The sequence below is a fragment of the Artemia sp. Qi Xiang Cuo genome, chromosome 13, assembly GCF_049724085.1.
Source record: "Artemia sp. Qi Xiang Cuo chromosome 13, ASM4972408v1, whole genome shotgun sequence".
Taxonomy (NCBI): domain Eukaryota; kingdom Metazoa; phylum Arthropoda; class Branchiopoda; order Anostraca; family Artemiidae; genus Artemia; species Artemia sp. Qi Xiang Cuo.
Window position 1 is genome coordinate 46,981,636 of NC_142806.1, and position 21,625 is coordinate 47,003,260.

The 21,625-nt window shown below is 36.8% G+C and overlaps 1 protein-coding gene across 2 annotated transcripts in view; it reads right to left on the reverse strand.

Annotated features, from left to right (window-relative positions):
* The window catches only part of LOC148945342 (synaptotagmin-15-like), a 245,133-nt gene that overhangs the window by 105,754 nt on the left and 117,754 nt on the right, over window positions 1-21,625 (reverse strand). For both annotated transcript variants that reach the window (XM_089099169.1, XM_089099170.1), the window contains exon 6: window positions 14,151-14,285. In XM_089099169.1, the coding sequence (XP_088955295.1) occupies window positions 14,151-14,285 (135 nt within the window). The remainder of the gene's footprint in view (window positions 1-14,150; window positions 14,286-21,625) is intronic.

A 21,625-nucleotide genomic window follows, 5' to 3' on the forward strand; every position in this document is an offset into this window, starting at 1 on the left:
AATTGACAGTGTTGAGGAGAATGGGCCGGTTGGATGGTTTTTTTAAATTGATGGGGAGATACCAGTTGAGCTTCACGATTCGGTAAAGGATTTTGTTTTTCCATGCATCAATAGACCTGTGTCTAGGGACTCTTAGAGTCCTCGCAAAAGACGTTTGGTCAAGGTGGAGAGTTTGTATTGGACACTGTTCGTGGTGTTTAGTTACCAGTGTTATACCGATAGGCCACTACACCACTGGCGTAGTAATATACGGGTGTCACTACTTATTGGAGGGGAAAGCCCCGGCCCCAAATTATACGGGCATAATGCTATGCCCGTGTCTACCACACCGGTTCTGCAAATATCGGGTTTGGTACTACCCGGGTTACAGTATACCCTGTCCCAGGGTTTGATAACGCGATCGAGTGGTCAAATGGCCACTTTCTAAAGCCGAATGTACCCGCCTTGTGTTACAGCTAAAAAAAACTCTTAACTCTCTCCTTGGAGGTAACAAACCTGCCTGTCAATAAATAATGACGGTACCTCGTAGCTCTATTCCTACGCTGCCTGGGTTACGGAAACCAGTACACAGTTTGTAGAAAATACCATACGTGTATTCTTCCAAACGGTCACAATAGTACCACAAAAATATATATATCCCCGACGGGGGTCATAACGCAGACTCAAAAATAATAATAATCTTTACACAACTGTTCATATGGGTGGACCTCCGCTTGGCCCAGCCAATCAGCTACATCCTCATTCAAACCCAATTCAAATTCTTAAGATTTATTTTTCAATGACTCCCAAACCAGCAAGCAAAAAAATAAACTTAGTTCAAAGCTTACATATTACAAAACCACTATCGCTTAGTAACGAGAATTTAACCTGTCTTTTGAAATTATACTATAAGCAAATATAATTAAGAAAAACGAAAACAGGTCATTTATCTGAAATGAAAAGAAACAGGGGTGGAACCCCAACACCTCCCCCCGTAAGATAAATGACCGCCCACGCGCTACCTTGGTCCACCCTTACAAAAATAAACACTTAACTTCCACTTTACAAAATCCATTTGCCTTCTCTCTTCTACCAGTGTCTGTGCTGCTACTTCCACTGTTTGGCACTGGAGTGGTCGTCATCGACACGTTTCTACTGTAGGACCACCATGGTCTAAATCGTATAGCCTCCGCATTAATGTTTGAAAGTTGAAATCTTCAAGATTCGTAGATAATGATTGTGCGCACCACAATCCAAAACAAAAATTTTCTCGCTCTCACGAATTTACATTTGAGAGAAGCAGAGAATCAGTTTCTGGCACATGTGATGATGCCAGCCATCGTGCAAGATTTGGCTGCACTAGCCTCTTAATTCCAATCTGTGGAAACAACCCCACATCTCAATCAAAAAGTAAATTGCCCCTTAACATAATTTCAAATAATATAAGGCCTAAAATGCAAAAGCCTGTGACAACGATAGGGGTACAGGGAAATGAAGTAAAATTTTGAGCGAGCCATGATTCGCCTTTTTCTGGGTCCCATCCCCTATAATAGTCGAATGAATAATGCTTGGCGATGAGGGATGAAAATAATATTGAAGACTGGAAAGACAAGGCTCCAGTAAAGGGATCACAACTTGTCCGCCAGTTGTGCTTTGAGGAGAAGGGCTATCTTTCACGTCTTCCCGCAGGGGGTCTTCCCCAAGGGATTCCTCCCCCTCATAAAGGAACAAACCCTCTTTTGAGTTGATCAGACCAATATCAGATTCCTTCCTAAATTTTTCCAATCCGACTCGACATTCCATATCTCCCAACTTTCCCTCAACCCGTTGTAGGTCATTCATATTTATTTCGTAACCATCTTGTTTTATTCCCCATGGGTCTTTGACCTCATTTTCCCCCTTATTATTTATGTTTTCAAGGCACAGCCCATCCAACATTTTATTATTTTTCGCCACTGCAGGCTGCATTTCCGAATCTTGTCTCTTCTTCGCATTCCTCTTTTCGTCTCTACCTTTCTCAATTCTGTCATTCGCACAAAATAACAAATCATCGTTAAATATGATTTGGACTCCAGTGTCCACCATCTTTGACTGCATAACTTCCTTGTAGGTCCGTTTAATATCTCTTTTCTCTCTTTTAGTCTTCTTTATTTTTACCGCAGAAACAAATATTTCGTTATCAAATGGGAATTGAACTCCGACATTTGGTTTTTCATATTCTACCAAAATTTCTCGAACTTTCCGAGGAAAAGCGCGTACAATAAATTTCGTCTCCTTATTATCTGGTACAATCAGCGCTTCATTTTGGCCTGTACTTGTTAGCGTCTCATACTCATTAAAAGTGTTCTCAAGTTTTCCATTTTCTGCAAAGATATCTCCAAAGTCTCCTCCTAGTAAAACTTCCACTGCTAGCATAGGTACTAACCCTACTTTTATCGTTTTTCTCTGGACCGTACCGTACTTCTTTGCAATTTCTATTCTTACCCAAGCAGACGGGCATTGGTGCTTATCTCCATAATAACCAACTGTTGTAATATTATTTTTATGGTCTATTTCTTTCTTTTTAATTAGGTCCATTTGCACAAAAGTTTGCTCACTCCCTGGGTCAATTACGATTTCGGTGAATTTTTCGTTTAATTTTCCTTCTATTTTATGTGATCTCACAAACTCGTCAATATTTCCTTGATTATGTGCTATAGCCCAATTCGATCTTTTATAGGTTACTTTCTTTTCTTTATTATAGCAATTTTTAGAAAAAGGCTCCGAGAAATCAATTTTTACCAGATTATCATCATTTTGACTATCAAGCATTTCTTTTTTCCAATAGGGCGGCAAAGCCTCCCAATTTGTTTTATGGGCCGGTTCACCTCCCCCCGTAGTTAACAGAGTTGTATATTTTCTCGTAAAAGTGTTTAATTTGGTAATTTTTGTTTTCTCGCGATTGATTCTTAGACAAATTATTATGGCTATCCGAATACCTATAAGTAACTTGTGATAAAACGTCACTTTGTGAATTTCCCCAGCGAGTTTTCATTAGTCTGTCAATTGTTTTTTTGACATCCTGGTAATATTTTTCATCGGTCTCCCTACGGGCCTGTCTTTCTTCCTCTTTTTCTCTTTTATCTTTCTCTCTTTGTTTTCTATCTTCCTCCTCTTTTTGCTCTCTGGCTATTCTATCAGCCTCTTCCTTTCGTTCTCTGGCTATTCTATCAGCCTCTTCCTTTCGTTCTCTATCTACCCTCTCTTTCTCTCTTTCTTGTCTATCCTTCTCTCTTTCTTGTCTATCTTTCTCTCTTTCTTGTCTACCTTTCTCTCTTTCTCGTCTATCTTTTTCAATTTTGTCCATACGGGCCTGATGAAGTATTTTATTTGCTTGACTATCTTTTTCAATTTTGTCCATACGGGCCTGATGAAGTATTTAATTGGCTTGCCTATCTTTTTCAATTTGGTCTATTCTTTCTTGTCTATCTTTCTCTCTTTGTTCCCTTTCTTTTCTATCTCTTTCGTCATCTCGTTCTCTGGCTATTCTCACTTCCTTTATGAAATTTAGTATTTGTTGTCTCATATCTTTCTCCCTTTCTTTTCTATCTCTCTCTCTTTTTATTCTATGGGCTTCACTCGCCCTTTTCGGTCTTGAGTTAATCTCATCTCTGTCCGACATAATTTCAAAATTCCGCTAACTTCAAATTACCTCTTCAGTCTAAATGAAAATTCTTTTATTCATTTAACTTCCGGTCTCTCGCGGAAAATTGTTTTGACACGCAAAACTTTTAGCCTTATATTTTTGAATACTAATTAGTTGCGCGATATATTGATTCGTAAATTTTTCTATTATGATCTAACAAGGCATAGCCCATAATAGATCTTCATAATTCTATTAATTAATTCAGTATTTCTTTATTTTCTCTTTATATGTAAACACAATAGGCTACTATCACTATGTAGGCTAACTCGACTAGTCTCTTCGAAAACGCGGAATTCCTTTATTATCAACGCTGTTAATAATTCCTGTTCTTGTTGCCACCACTTATAGGAGGGGAAAGCCCCGTCCCCAAATTATAATGCTATGCCCGTGTCTACCACACTGGTTCTGCAAATATCGGGTTTGGTACTACCCGATTTGCAGTATACCCTGTCCCAGGGTATGATAACGCAATCGAGTGGTCAAATGGCCACTTTCTAAAGCCGAATGTACCTGCCTTGGGTTACGGCTAAAAAAAACTCTTAACTCTCTCCTTGGAGGTAACAAACCTGCCCGTCAATATAATAATGACGGTACCTCGTAGCTCTATTCCTACGCTGCCTGGGTTACGGAAACCAGTACACAGTTTGTAGAAAATACCTTACTTGTATTCTTCCAAAAGGTCACAATAGTACCACAAAAATATATATATCCCCGACGGGGGTCATAACGCAGACTCAAAAATAATAATAATCTCTACATAACTGTTCATATGGGTGGACCTCCGCTTGGCCCAGCCAATCAGCTACATTCTCATTCAAACCCAATTCAACTTCTTAAGATCTATTTTTCAATGACTCCCAAACCCAGAAGTACAAAAATAAACTTGGTTCAAAGCTTACCTATTGCAAAACCACTATCTCTTAGTAACGGAATTTAACCTGTCTTTTGAAATTATACTATAAGCCAATGTAATTAAGAAAAACGAAAACAGGTCATTTATCCGAAATGAAAAGAAACAGGGGTGGAACCCCAACAGACACCTTCAAAATAAAAACTTATTGCCGACCTCCTGCCGAAGAAAAATATTGTTGTACATCATGTGGCTTTAAAATGGATGTGCAACAACAGTTTCAATGTCACAAAGGTTCATAGAGCCCTCCAGTTCAATCAAAAACCCTATCTGAAAACGTTTGTTGAAACTTTTGTCAAGAAACGTTCTGAAGCGAAGACAGAAGTCGAAAAAGAAATATATAAGTTCATTTTAAATTCGGCTTTTGGCAAAATGCGTGAAAGTGATCGCAATAGGAATCGTTGTTACGTTGTGACCGATCCCGAACGATGTACTCGAATTATTGCCGATCCAAATTACACTTCCTTTCCAATCATTGGCCCGGACATGATACTATTGAATAGAAAAAAAGAAGCATTGTATTTAATAAAAATATTGCTGCAGGCAGTGCGATCTTGAAAATCTCTAAGAAGCTCAAGTTGGAATTCTACTACAATGTGGCTAGGGTAAAGTGGCCGGAGAAGGGACAAGTAGAGGTCTGCTACGGGGACACAGATTCTCTACTGTTAAAAGTAAAAGCTCAAAACCTACTTGATGATTTGGCACACGGTGAAATCGTCAGTTCTCCGATGGACTACACCAACTGGAGTGAGGAGGTCTACCCAGAGCTAGTGAAACGTCGGGCGCCAAATCAACTTTATTTTTAAAATCAGAAGCGGGAAGTGACATGATTTCCCGTGGTATGTTTGTAAGTCCGAAGGTGTAATTTATACTGACATACGACGAGGAAATCAAAAAAAAGTTCAAAGGAGTACCTACGTGCTATGTGGATAAGAATTTTGACATGGACGTTTATAGGAATTGTATTATTGAAAATACAATTCCACGAGCAAAATTGTTGACAATTTGTTTTTTAAACTACAGGAACTTCACAAAAAAAATAGAAAAAATTGCCATGAGTACCATTTCCGACAAGGTCAATGTTTGTCAAGACGGTGTGAGTACCCTCCCCCTTGGGCACTATTTAACTTCCGACCGAGCCGAATGTGTTAGCCATAGTGAAAGTCTCGGGTTGAGTAAAGTCCAATAAAACCAATTTCCTAAAACCTTGGGGAGGGGCCTCGCGGCCCGGAGGGGAGGACCTTCGGCGGCCCGACTGGCTGCCAGCGGGGGGGGGCCGCAACCAACGGTATCTTTTTTTTACTTAGAGCAGATTTTTTTTTACTTTTGTAAATATACATGTTGTTGTTGTTCCATTCAAATTAAAAATAGTGTAAAAAATCGATATTATTTTAAGTGTACTGTTTATTAAATGTTGTACTTTTTATAAATAAAAAAAGTATATTTATTAAAGTACTTTTTTTCTAGCGCATTTTTAAAATAAATGTTTATGTTTTTTCCTATAAATAAATAAATTCCCCAAAAAAAAATCCAAAGTGTATTTTTCGTGTTTAATGTGTTTTTTTTCTGTAATGTATTATTTGTAAAGTGCTGTTTTTATGTTAATAATACAAGAAATATGACTATTTATTGATTTTGTTCTTCTCACTATTCTTGAACGTAGTAGTACTACTAGGGAAATTATTTAGTCATTAGACAATTATAGCCTACAGTTAGTTGTAGGTGAACTGTTAAAGGGAACATGTATCAATTTAAAACACCATTCAGATCGTTTCTGTGTGGTCCATCAATGTCAGGCAAAACGACACTCTTTACTAAAATAATTAAAAATTGCGATAAATGTTTGTGGAAAAGCCGAAAAAAATCTACTATTGTTAACAGTATTTGGCAGGAGTCATACAATAAAATAAAAGCAATACCATATCGGGGTTGGTGCCGATACAATTCATACTGGGACTTGATGTTACTGTTTTCAACATTATTGAACCAAACTCTTGGCTGATTATTGACGATTTAGCTGAATCTATTGAACAATGGTCCAAGGAAATGCTACAATTGTTCACTGTTCGCTCTCATCATGAACAGATTTTTCATTACTCTGGTTCTACACAATCTCTTTCATCAAAGCAAATGTAAGCGAACACTTGCATTGAATTGCACCTACTATATCATCTACAGAGTTGTCCGTGATTCTAGCTCGCTAATAACCCTCAATAAACAAATATACCCCGGGGCACCTAAATTTCTACTCTCAGGCAACTAATAAACCCTACGGCTACATCCTATTGGATCTTAATCAAAATACACCCAAAGATCTGTGTGTAGTCACGGATATTTTGACAATGAAATTAGAGCATATCTTCCGATGAATAGTAAAAAGACCTATTAGTTGGTATCATGACATTAAAGAAACTACATGAAAACACACATATATTTTCCGTTTGAAGCACTTCAAAACCCCCACTTACGAAAGACATACTCAAACACGGTATTGACAATGATTTCATTAATCTAATATCTCAACTTTGTTAAACTTAACCGAGGGCTATGTTCATCTGACAGTAGTATTTAAGCAACAGGCAAAGCAAGATCGTTCCATTGTATATGCATTGGCCTGCAACAAGAAAAGACAAAATTTTAAAAGGAAACGTTTTCTTCAAGCGGGCGGTAGCTTTTTCTAACTTTTATTGCCAATAATTGCAGGACACGTTAGCAGTTTTCTCTATAAAGCTAAAACCTATAAATAGATCCCAGCAAAAATGGCTGTATTACCTGTGGAACACTCCGGAGACAATTTGAGTGAATTCAGTGATACCGAGAATATTGAGGATGATAAAAACTGCTTTTACTTCAAGATGCACTTCACCGAGTGGACAAATATAAACCCTATCGATCGAAGGCCAGTGGTATTGGTCACAAAAAAGAACCATCTCCTCAGGATTCTTCTTCTGCCATCGCTACTGCTGCTGGAACACATTTAAAGAAGGAGGAATTGGATTCATTAGTGTCGAGCTTTGGAAATCTAATGCCCCACTCAAATCTTTAACAAAGTAAACGACTCATAACATATCTCATGAAAAGTGGTCAAGATCATGTTCCAGTTGACAGTATTCTGAATGAGATTATTATTCAAGGCAGGAGCTATGATATACTCTATTTAAACAACGATATTGGTACAAATCGTCGAGAAATTTTATTATTTGACGCTAATCTATACAAATTTCTAAATACATTAAAATCCCCCAAAAGCCTTATTGGCAGTAGGCAAGTTAAAAAAAAATTAAATGAACATGCATCCTAAACACCATTAAAATATGAACATTAAGAAGAAAAAGATTTTAAATCAATCTTGGAAAATACTGGCACATCTAGTGGAAACATTGATTTAACAATGAGAAGGAGAAGCACACCACTGATAGCTAGATAAAAGTGAAGACGCATCAATTCAACGTCGCCACCACCACCATCATCATCAAACACTATTAAACAAAAGGGTAGCGGACGTTACACTACGTGTTTACGTTCAAAATGGCTGAATTTCTGTAACGTGTTTATGAAAATATTGGTGAAGCGGAAAGTTTAAGATCCCCCACCACTCTTTCCAAAGTCACTGGTGTTCACAGTAAAAGTGTACAAGACTATCTACAAAATGAATCAAGTTACACTCTTCATAGAAATCATAGGCTTCGTGCTAATCATTATCGAAAAACTAAAGCTTTTTTCCCATTGCTTATAATGCAAGCAGATCTCTTAACTCTACATGAGATTCAAAGACGTCACAATACACCGTACAAGTACATTCTACTTGCAATCTGCGTTTTTAGTCGCAATGCATATGCCATTCCATTGCGGTCAAAGAGAAATGTTGAAGTTGCTCAGGCTGTAGAAAGTATTCTCGAACAGGATTCGTATAAAAAAATTCAAACGGATCGCGGTAGTGAATTTGTTAGTCCCCATGTTGAAAAAGTACTAGCGAAATATAACACAATGCTCTATCATAGTCATAGTCCTATAAAGGTTGCATTGGCCAAACGATTGATAAGGACTATTCGACTTTTAATTTCAAGATATTGTACATTAAAAATACATCTGCTTTTATTCATTATTTAGATAAAATCATGTTGATTTATAATCAACGACCTCATCGATCATTGTCCAATTCAACCCCCACGGAAGTTAATCATTATGATCATGATACAATTGATCCTTTTCTTAAAAAATATTCCAATGAAACGATTGTCAAGAAGAAGAAAAAATTTAATGTTGGTGATACTGTTCGAATTAATAGAACAACTAATGTTTTTGAAAAGGATAATTACTTGTGGTCCACTGAACTTTTTAAAGTGGCAAAAACCCTAGACACCAAATCCATAACTTATCGTTTGCGGTATACCTAAGCTTAAGAAATTTTTGGAGTCTTTTATGACTATGAACTAAAAAAAAGTTAAAAATAATAGTGAAATCTATCAAATTGCAAAGATATTAAAGACTCGTACTCACAGGGGTAAGAAACAGTTACTTGTTTGGTGGCTAGGATACAGCTCTGATTTTGATTCTTGGATCGGTGTTGAAAATATTGACAATGCCCAATGATTTCTATATAACATTTATGTCCAACGTTTCCGATCCTCTCTACAACGACATTAATAAAACAAGTGATTTTTGGACTAATCCCTCCTCCGCCAACAAATTCTATGACGGGAATTATGAAGTGGCTTTTGTCAACTGTATTCTCAAAAATACCTATGATATCTTGAGAAAGGATCATGTGTATGATATAAAAGTTATACCATTCGACTGTTCGCTCTTTGTCGATTATGAATGGGTTGAAGCACTTAAATCTAGTGAATATTCACATGTCAAATTGAAATATATACAATATGATAGTATGACAGATTTGGGTTGTACAATCAATAGAAAAATCTCATATCGTAGGAATGGTACATTCGATTTTAATTATTCAATGGAACACGATAGGATATACGTTGCCTCACATGTTGACACTGAAATGATTCATCTCAATGATAATCTGAGTGATGTTCTTGGCTTTAAACAGAATATAATCAATGGGAAAAACGCAGGCACTTTTAGCGGGATGGGTCAAGTTATTTTTGCTGATTATCCACCTGGTTTCACCTTGGACTCTTGCATATTTCTTTATGCATCCTTTGTAGAAATATCGCGTTGGTAATTCAAAAGTCCCCGTCTTACGTGTTCTTTAACGAAAAACCACCCATGAGCTTGTTCATCACTATAATATAAGGCCTCTTCAATATGTTCCTCTAAACACTTCGTATTAGGAATTCTGTCAGTTAACACTAAGAAGTGAATTGGGTGATCCTCTAGAAATAACGAAAGGTTTAGCCGTGATTACCTGTGATTTTCGACCCATCGTCGTTGGCAGCACCAGCACTTAAAATGAACAATAGAAGAATTCCATTTGTCTGTCCTGATATCAATTGCCATGTTTGTGCTCTGAGTCCCCGTCATATAGGTCATGGATTGGACTACTACAAGGGGCGTACTACAATTTCTGGCTATGGTCTTGGTAGCTGTTTTGCCAGGCTATTTCGTTCTGCACTACCCCCTGCCAGAAAACATTTTATACCTTCTGCATCAAATTTTGCTGCCTCACCACTACGGGACTAGGGGGCGGGTAAAAATTTCAAAGAGAGTGATAAGGAAAATATTAGCTCTTCAGCAAGAGCCGTTTATGAGCAATTAAAATCTCAGAAAAATAGTAAGGGATTGAAAAGGATGCGTGGGCATCATTCACTCATCAGTCTCTACCCAGGCGGGAAGCAAAGGACATCAACAAAGACTTCGTGGAATAAAACGAATAAGACCAATAAGAAGAAAAAGATTGTTAGATCAAAGAAGGATTTCTTCTCTTAAGATTACTTATCTCCCCCACAAGGAATCACATCCATCAATCAGTTCTTCATTGAATCTGTTCAATGCTGAAAATGTTGATGTCGGTGTCAAGTATGGCTACTATGAACAATTTCATACCCAGCAACCCCTCTCGGAAAATAGACACTTTCAGATATTTTCCAATTAGGACTATTTTATTGATTTTTCATCAACATTTATTGATTTAAATGTTGCAGTGAAGAAAAAGTCAGATAATACAACTCCAACTTCGGCCGATGGTCTCTCCTACGAAAACTGTATTCTACACAACCTGTTCAAGCAAATTAGTGTATTTATTAATGGAAAATTGGTGAGCACTAGCAATAATTTATCCAACTATGCAAGCTACATACAATTTATGATAATGACACCAAAGGCATATAAGGAGTGGAGAGGACAGTCATTGGGCTATTAATATCGATCAGGTTATGATACTGACGGTGAGTTGACTACTGCAGTGACCCAGGAGTATAATTTAGTTGGAAAACTAAATCATGAGATATTAAATATATCCCACTGGTTACCCCCCCCCCAATGTCAAGATTGACATAAAGCTACAACTAGCTCCATCGAATTTCATTTTGAGAAAAACACTTGCTGCAGCACCCGATGCAAATGTCATTATCACTTCGGCAATTCTTCACGTTCAAAAACAACAGGCGATGAGCTCTGTTGCATTGGCAGTGGAAAAGCTAAGAGCCAATGGCAATCAACATTAAACTTCTTGTCCCTCATACGATTACCAATCAACGTCACATTGCCACCGGGTCTCGTAGTTATACCGAGTCATCGTTTATCAATGGAGAAATCCCATGAAAACTTTCTTTGGCCTTTGTGAAGAGTGGCAGTACCGTTGGATCCTGGACTGCATCCCTCCATGATTTTAATTTTTTCGGTCTGTTCAACCTTGTGTGTAAAGGGGAGGAAATTCCACTGCGAACTCAATCATTTGATAAAAAATCCCACACAACTCTATATGATTCGACCATGTCATATCTAGACCAAGATTCCTAGTTATTTGAAAATTTAATAACCGATTCAATGTTTTCAAAAAATCATGGTATAATTGTTTTGGACCTGTCGGGGACCCATGATATGAGCATAGTACGAACAGGGAATGTACTTTTAGAGTGCACATTTGCCGATACTTTGACTGAGAGTATCACGCTAATATCATTGAGTCAGTTTGAAACTTATTGGGAAATCACACCCGACGGCAGTGTTCCAATAGACCTAGCACCATGAACACAAACCAAATAATCAGCGTATTTAATATGGATTTATACATGACCCAGTACAAGTTCTTTTTCATACCATCGGAATTCAATAAAAACATTCCATGTGTTACTAATACCCTAATCACTGTTAATAGCAGTCCATCGACTTTGAAGACGTGTCATAGGCAACGAATTTCTCAAAGAGCTAAGAACATTAAATTTTTTTATCCTCTTTGTCTCTTGTATAATTTCTACACCCCCCACAACAACAAATTTATTCACATCAGTGGGGAAACTATTGTTCAGAATGAGAAAAAAGTGCAGGAATTAATGACAATGACATGTTACTTTCATATTTAACTCTTTTTCCTGATCAGATTTCGTGGCTGTACCTACAAGCAGTTTCTCAACATCTACGTTGAATTTCCTTCATTGAACGACTTTCTAGTGGAAAATATACTTACAAGCGTGTTTAATATTGATTTTAGTGCCCTACGAATACAATGTTCTAAAAATGTATGTGAAATTGTTTATTAATAAAAATAATGTATGTACATGATAAAAAAACAAATTTTATACTCTTTAGATTCATCTTCTACTAGGTATAGGTATTTGTCGAGAACAACTAATGCAGGTAGATTATCTGAATTCACAGTATACTGATCCTGATGTGCTGCAATGTCAGGGTCAAATTTTCTACAGTAGAGTGTAACTTCATTCTTATCATATCTCTTTGTATAGTCAATGATACTATTCTCATTCATTTTATAGAATTCGCATGTTTCAATTTACTTATTTGAAGCAATTTCACATACTGTGTCCTCAAGTGCCGAATCACATTCCGTCACAGCAAAATAAAAATCAGTGGGCTTATAATTATAGTAGCCATTGTCTTCACAACGATGACGTAGAAACCAAATTCTTTTGTTGCTCAAACAGTTGAATTGCTGGCCTGGCTCCTCCTCCCAAAACAATCTAAAGCCACGACGATACCAATCTCTTAGCAATAAACTAAAATCACGTTTAGGATTCTTTCCAATCATACTAGGATATGTATGCTCCCACTGATTACATTTATCATAGTGGCAATTTGAACATAGGTGCACTCTAGGATGAGAGTCACACACCCCTTCAAGACAGGAATTACAACCTTTAATTTGTAAAGAATATCCTCTATGCAATTTACACGGGTTGCATAATCTACACTTTTCATCATACTCGTCAATAATTGTACAATTCTCACATGATGACCAGCTGACCAGTGTATACATGCATAGTGAGCATATATAGAACATTTTTCATGTGTTGACACTCACCGCCAAAATGAAAGTGAGCTACTAACAACAAATTGAGTGGGATAGAGAGAGAGAGGAGTAAATCATCCTTGAACTCCATCTTTCTCATGAAAAGCTACTTACTCTCTTTGAAAAGTGTAGAGGTCTGTGCAAATAGCATGGTAAGGAACATAAACCCGTAAAATCCATACGACATTGCAAGGGGATACTCACTCTCTTTGAAAAGGTGTAGAGCATCAAGCAAATAGCACAGTAAGGAACATAAGCCAAGCAAATCCATAAGGCCTCTGGAAAGGTACCAAGGAACATAATCTACGCAAATAGCACTGTAAGGAACATAATGTACGCAAATACCATGGTAAGGAACATAGTGTACGCAAATAGCATGGTAAGGAACATAGTGTACGCAAGTAGCATATTAAGGAACATAGTGTACGCAAATAGCATGGTAAGGAACATAGTGTACGCAAAATGGAACATAGCACTCTACTTTTGTTGTTCTGCTCAGATCTCCGCTATATCTTCATAAAAAGGCTAAACGGCTCATTGATATCAGTCAAAACTGCTTAAATTAAGATTTATCCACGCACCAGGACCTTCTCAAGTCCTTAGACCACTGATCGCAGAAGAATGAACTTTGATATCTTAAAAAATGGTCAGAGAAATAAAATCCCCCGATCCTTAAAATGCTCGGAGTCCTCAAACTTTTTTAAAATAATCGTTTTCTGTCAAAAAGTGTGAGATCTTAGCATATTGAGTAGCCAAAAACAAGGGCGTTATATCATGGAAACAATGGGCTTTAGCGTAGAACTCCTACTGGGATAAGGATGCCACAACTTTATAATTTTGCTTTAGCCTGACCTAAATAGGCTTGAATCGACCAAGTCAAAAAGTCTAGTGCTTTTACCGGGTTGGACTTTTGCCGGGAGCATTGATTTCAGTTTGCAAAAATGTGGGAGAGGGGCGTGGGCAAAGGCTTTTCTCTACTTTTTTAAATGAAGACACAAAAAAAAAAAAAATCAAAATCTATGGGACGAGAGAATTTTGGTTTTTCTTGATCTGTTTTTATGAAAATACAACAAAGGTTATTTTAAAGTCAAGGCTAGGCCATTACCCCTCAATTGGAGCCTATGACTCTTAGCGCTGATTACCTTTATGTTCCGGGCCTGAAGTACAGTCACAGTAATCCGATCGCAAGGTGGTGGAAAGTAGCAAAGTGCAATTAGAATTTCTGCGGCTTGTATGGGAGAATTAATGACTTCTTTGCTCAAATCTTCTTTAATGACCTAAAAGTATTTCAGAGAATCATATAAAAAAAAAAAAAAAAAAAAAAAAAAAAAAAACTTCAGAGGAGTAATGGCTTCTTTTCATCATAAAGATACTTTTAGAAATGTATTTTTTTTTCAATCTGAGTTTTCGATGATATTGTCAAAAAGCTTTTAATACTTTATTTACTTTTTTCGGCTGCATAGCCTATATCACTGAATCAGTAAATCAGATTAGTTGAAAAATCTGAAACAGGACATAAACTATTCCTATTTTTGAAAACATTAACCTTTTATTTGAGATTTTCATTCTATTTATGCTATTCCAGGTTTTACTTCCTCACTTTCCTTTTAGCATTCTAAATTTGCCGAGGTTGGATTATTTTGACATGTTACACAGCTTCAATAAAATATGGGGTCTTCTGGTTAACCGGGCCAGTCTTCTTTGAGATCTAAAATTAAGGTAGCTGTTTGCTAATTTAAGGCCCCATAGGCATCTAAAGTCGGGATAACAGCTTCCTAATCCTAATCCTAATCCTTCCAGTACTCAGCTAAATGCAAAAAAAAAAAAAGGCACGATCACAGCTCCCTGTATATAAAGAGCTAAAGAGCTCCGTGTGTTCTTTTCAACAGTGTCAATACAGTATTTTCAGCTCTAATACGTTTTTATAATTTGGTTCCAAGAGAATTTTGAATTAGGTTCCAAGGTCTGGGAAATTTTTTCCCGTTTTTCAACACCATGGAGCTTTACATACGGAAAATTTTTAAATTTTATGACTTATATTTTGGTTTTTGGGGGGATTGGAGTGAAGGTTTTACATTAATGTGAACTTTTCCCCTATTCTTATCAATCTATATCATTGACTTACTTTTTTCAAGCATAACATTTTTAACAAATAATGATCCCATTGGAGGAAATTCAGTATGGATGTACTATCTAGCTAGTAAATCAAATTTTTTGATTTTCCTGAGCTCCAAAAGCAGCAATTGGCATCCCCAATCTCAGACAGAATATTAATGTCACATTCAATGCAAATGTCTGGACATTATTTATAATGCCAAGGCAAATTAAGAAGTTTTCAATGGAATGTAACAAAATAATAAATTATATAGGAAATATTACATTGCCAGGGAATTATGAAGAATGCTGGAAATTGAGTGGGTAATTTGAAAAAAAAACTATTTATTTTTTTATTTATTCATATTTCTCTACAGACTACATAGATTGTGAGTGCCTGTCAATTCTAATTGACTTCACATCTTGAGTTCATGTTTGTACTTAGTATCGGTCTTACAACTGAGCATACTTTAACAGACACTGTGGCTTTTTTCACTAATCATAAATAAATTTAGATAGGCCTTTCTCTTGTGACGTTTTGACAATTTGAATTTGCAAGTTTTTCCATACGGTTTTGCCCACCGTGCCCAATTGCAACATGTGCATCTTGTAAAAGTTGAAACATCTCTTCCTGATTAACATAAAACCTAATCTACTCTTTATCTCCCTCTACAGGAACTATCAATTTTTCCTTCTCCCTAATAGTTACTACGTACAACCTGCATAAACGCTGACGATCCTTGTTTTTCTTTAACTCTTTGCTTTTAGATATTTAAATTTTTTTATTAACTCCAAGTATTGTGGTTTCGTGAGAATTTCTATATTCTGACCTTTTGATAAACACAGCTCATTCAGCCGTTCGTTAGAATGATCCTTCTTATTAATTATATCGGTTAACGGCTATATTTTGTAGATTAGATAGTGAAATACTCTGTATGGGATTAATCACTGAATAAAATCATTCATTCATATCGGTTAACGACTGTCCCTGAATTTTGTTTCTTAGAAAAATAAGTGATAGTTTAATAAAGAAAACTGAAAGACAATCTAAGGCAAAAACAACAAACATTGGTCACATATAAGAAATATAACATCCAAAGAACACTGCAGAACTATCTAAACATAACTCAAGATCCTAGAAATGAACTGAAAACAATCTTGCACTCATTGAAAGTGCAATATTGTACACAAGCAGGGCCGCATCCAGGATTCTGTTTAGAGGGGGGGGGGTTTCAAGGGTGTTTGAAACTTTAAAAACCTTATCAAAAATTTATTTATATACATTTTTGTTACGTTTTTACGAATTAGGTAAACATTTCGAGAGAGGGGGGGGGTCAAAACCCTTTCCTCCTGGAAACGGCCTTGGGTAGTTGCTGATATGCCAGTGAGAATCACATCATACCCATGTTAACAGATTGTTGTCAATTAACCCAAGTGACCAAAGTAATAATAGGAGTATTTATAATTACCGGACTCTGTAATAAATTATACTAAATTGTCATAGATAAGTATGACATTATCAAATTGCCCGATTTCGTTGGCTATTATTTATAATGACCAATCATTATAGAAACTGCCCTAAACAATCAATTTGGCCATAATATTAATATGAAATAAGCTACTAAGATTACTGAGCACCAAAATTAGCAAGCTGTTAGTAGTGTAGCTATAATATAAGGTAGCGCACAGTCCCCCCACCATACAAGCGCACAGTACTCCCTTACTATGTCAATGAAAGAGAGCGCACAATACTCCATTATAGTGTCAATTAAAGGAAGCGCACAGTACTCCCTTACTATGTCAATGAAAGAGACTGTACTATATATAGAAACTGTGTGGAAAATAGTATAGTTCCAAGGGCGAAGGTCATGGCGATTCACTCTTTAAAATTTAAAAACCACACGGTTTTAGTTGACAAAATAGCCATGTGTCCCGTGTCGGATAAAGTCTATATGTGTGCGGATGGTGTGAAGGTGCTACCCCATGGACATTATCTAACTTCTGACCGAAGTGTGTGTCGAGATTATAGACATCGCCTCGGTCGGGAAAAAATTCAATAGTAAATGGTTTGGTGGTGGTGGGATTCTTTTCTAATAGATTTTTTTCCCATTTCAGCATTAGTTTTTTTTCACAACTAAGCAGTAGTTTTTTCCCCCAACTCAGCAGTTTTTTTTTATAGCAAGGCAGAGTCGTATGTTTTTTTTGTAAATAAAAAGTGTTCAAATTGTTTTTTGGCCCCCCGGCCGCGGCCTCCCCGGGGGGGGGGGTACCGGCCTTCGGCCGGCCACCACCAGCGGCCGCCGCGCCCTTCCGGGGGGGACCCCTTTTTCATATTGTGATAAGTGCTTTTTTTAAGTGCCTTGTTTTGACTTTATTACATGATAGTGCCTTTTTCATGTGTGTGTGTGTGTGTATTTATTAATGAAACATGTAGTATTTTTTGTAGTGATGTTTTTATTCTGTAAATAAAAAACAATATCATTCATAAAAATATTTTCTTGTTCTTCTCGAATCTGACTAGGGAAATAACTATTATTATTTATTGAAGGGAATGATGCAATGTACAGTCAGTTGTGTTTTGACATCGATGCAAGCTATGTATCAATTTAAAACTCCATTTAGATCGTTTCTTTTCGGACCATCAATGTCCGGCAAAACAACACTTTTAACACAAATAATTCAAAATTGTGATAAAATGTTTTTAGAAAATCCAACTAAAATTTAATATTGCCACAGTGTTTGGCAAGAATCCTATGATAGAATAAAAACTATTGCTCCAGACACGAAATTCATACATGGACTTGACATTTTCAATAGTATTGAATCAAACTCATGGTTGATTATTGACGATCTGGCTGAGTCCATTGAAAAATGGTCTCAGGAGATGATACAATTAGTCCCTGGCTGATATTATCATCAACGAATCTTCGTAGTTATAGCTTCGCACAATCCCTTTCATCAGAACAAGTATATAAGAACACTTGCTTTGAATTGCACCTACTATATCATCCTCAGGGTTGTTCGTGATTCCAGTTCCCTCATAACGTTAAAAATACAAGAGTATCCGGGTGAATCAAAATTTCTACTCTCGGCCTACAATCAGGCTACCAATAAACCCTATGGATATATTCTATTGGACCTGAATCAGCACACACCCGAGGATCTGCGTGTAGTCACCGATATTTTTGACAATGAAATTACTGTATATCTGCCGGTGAACAGTAAAAAAGGTCGTTAGTTGCAATCATGACACTGAAGAAACTACATGAACATCGACATTTATTCACCGTCCTAGGTAATTCAAAACCAAGACTTAGGAGGGCCATACTCAAACATGGTGTCGACAGAGAATTCATTAATCTCGTATCTGAGCTTTTTTTAAATCTAACTGAAGACAATTTTCAACTGTCAGAAGGTGTTAAGCAGCAGACGAAGTAACATCGTTCTCATGTAGGCTTCCTAGCATCAGCGGCAAGCAAAAATAAAGGAAACGATTTTAAAAGAAAACGACTTCTTCAAGGGGGTGGTAACTTCTTTACACTTTTACTGCCAATCATTACAGGACTTGTAAAGAGTTTTCTCTAGAGAGAGAATGTCCAAACCCTATAAATTGACTCCAATAGAACTCGCCCTTTCGCCAAAGGAACATTTCGAGGACAATCTCAATAAATTCATTAACAACGAGACAATTGCCGACGACAAAAAATTAATTCTGCTTCAAAATGCACTTCACCGAGTGGACAAACACAAGCCCTATCGTGAGAGACCACTCAAAGTAAATGTTATGGATCACAATAAGGAAATGACTCCATCATCATCATCATCAACAACAACGATAATACCAGAGAAGAAGAAGATTTATCTAAAGTTATGACAAGTGTTGCAGATCTAATGCCACATTACTATCGTGAACAGTGTAAAAGACTCTTGACATATCTCAATGACAGTGAAAATGTTCAAATTGATGCTAATGGGAATCAAGTTGTAATCCATGACAAGACCTATATTCTACTTGATTTATTATCAGATTTAGTCACGAATCGTAAAAGACTTGTATCATTTGACAGTCACCTGCATACATTTTTAAACTCATCAAACTTTCCCAAAAGCCTTATTGCCAATAAACATATTTTAAAACGATTAAAGGAATTTAGTCAAATATCAAAAGATGTTTTTAAATCATTTTTGGAAAATAATAGCGCGCCAAGTGGAAATGATTTGACAAGAGTTATGACTGGGGGAGTCAAGCGAATACAAGCGAACGTATTAATATCACTGCATCCCCCTCACTATCACCTGTTAGTATGCACATGGGCAGTGGACACTTCACTACGTGTTTCCGTTCAAAATGGTTGAAGCATTGAAACATGTTTATGAGAATATTGGTGCAGTGGGAAGTTTAAGTTCATCCACCACACTTGCTGTGGCGGCAGAGTATCTACAGAATGAATCAAGTTACACTCTACATCGTAATCGTAGAGTTCGTGGTAATCACTATCGAAAAACTAAAGCCTTTTTCCCATTACAAATACTAAAAGAAGATCTTTTGACTCTGGACGAGATTCAACGGCGTCACAATCACCCATACAATTACATTCTACTTGCAATCAGTGTTTTTAGTCGCTATGCATATGCCGTTCCACTGCGATCAAACAGCGGCGATGAAGTTGCTAAAGCTCTTTAAATCATCCTTGAACAGGTTTGCTATAAGAAGATTCAAACGGATCGGGGTAGTGAATTTGTTAATCCCCATGTAAATAAGGTTCTACTGAAATATAATACAATCCTCTATCATAGTCATAGTCCAATAAAGGCAGCATTGGCCGAACGGTTGATGAGAACTATTCGACTTTTAATTTCTAGATATTACACTTTAAAAAATAATGGTGCTTTTATTCATGATTTGGATAAAATCATGTTGATTTATAATTAACGTCCACATCAATCCCTGTCCAACTCAACCCCAACAGAAGTTCATCATGATGTCAATACACTTGACACTTTTCTTAAACAGTATTCCAATGGTGGTGGTGTTGGTAATGAGAAGAAAAAGTAGAGATTCAATGTTGGTGATACTGTTCGAATCAATCGAACTACTAATGTTTTTGAAAAAGGTAATTACTTATGGTCCACTAAACTTTTCAAAGCGTCCAAACTCTTGGACACTACACCCATAACGTATCGTCTACGTGACATGAAAGATGATGAGATTCTTGGTGGTTTTTATGATTATGAATTACAAAAAGTTACGAACACTAAAATCTATTAGATTGAAAAGATATTAAATACTCTGACTCACAGTGGCATGGAACAGTTACTTGTTCATTGGCTATGACACAATTCTCGTTTTGATCCGTGGATCAAGGTTAAAAAGACCGGAAGTACCTGATGATTTTTATTTAACGTTTATGTCCAATGTCTCCGATCCTCTATACAATGACTTGAATAAAACAAGTGATTTTCGGACGAAACTCTCCCTTACAATCAAATTCGACGAAGGAAAGTATGAAGTTACTCTTGTCGATTGCATTCTCAAAAATGCCTACGGTATCTTGAGTAAGGATTTTATGTACGAGATAAAAGTCATAACATTTGATTGGTCATTGTTTGTCGAGTATGAATGGAATGAAGCATTTAAATCTAGTGAATATCCCCATGTTACATTGAGATATAAAGAATATGGTACTATGACAGATTTGTGTCGTGCAATCAATAGAAAAATCTCATATAGTAGGAATGGTACATTCCATTTTAATTATTCAATGTAACACGATAGGATTTACATTACCTCTCCTGTTGACACTGAAATGTTCTGAGAGATGTTCTGGGCTTTAAACAGAACATGATCAATGTGGAAACTGCAGGTACTGTTAGCGGGATGGATCAAGTTATTTTTGCTGAATATCACCCTGGTCTCGCTTCGGACTCTTGTATATTTTCTTCGGACTCTTTATGCGTCCTTTGTGGAAACATCGAGAGTTGGTAATTCAAATGTCCCCCTCCTACGTGTTCTTGGACGAAAAACAACAAATGAACATGTTCATCACTATAATATAAAGCATCTTCAGTATGTTCTTGTAAACACTTCGTATTTGGAACTCTCAGTTAACATTAAGAAGTGAATTAGGTGGTCCATTAGCAATAACAGAAGATTCGGCTATGATTACATGTCATTTTCGACCCATTCGGCAACAACAAAATGGCTAATAAAAAAAATATATTTGTATGCCCTGATATTGATTGCTATGTTACTGCTCTCCAACCATGACCATTGGGTCATGGAATGGACTATTATGAAGGCCATTCGTCAATATAGGGCTACGGTCTTGGCAGTTGGTTTGCTAAGCTATTTTGCTCTGCGATACCGCTAGGTGGAAAATATATTGTGCCGGTTGCTGCAGATTTTACATCCTCTGCACTACACGATTGGGGGGATGGGTAAAGATTTTAAGGAAAGTGTTTCGCAAAATCTCAGGTCCCGCGCACGATCCCTTGGCGAGCGATTGAAACAAAGTGGAAAAGG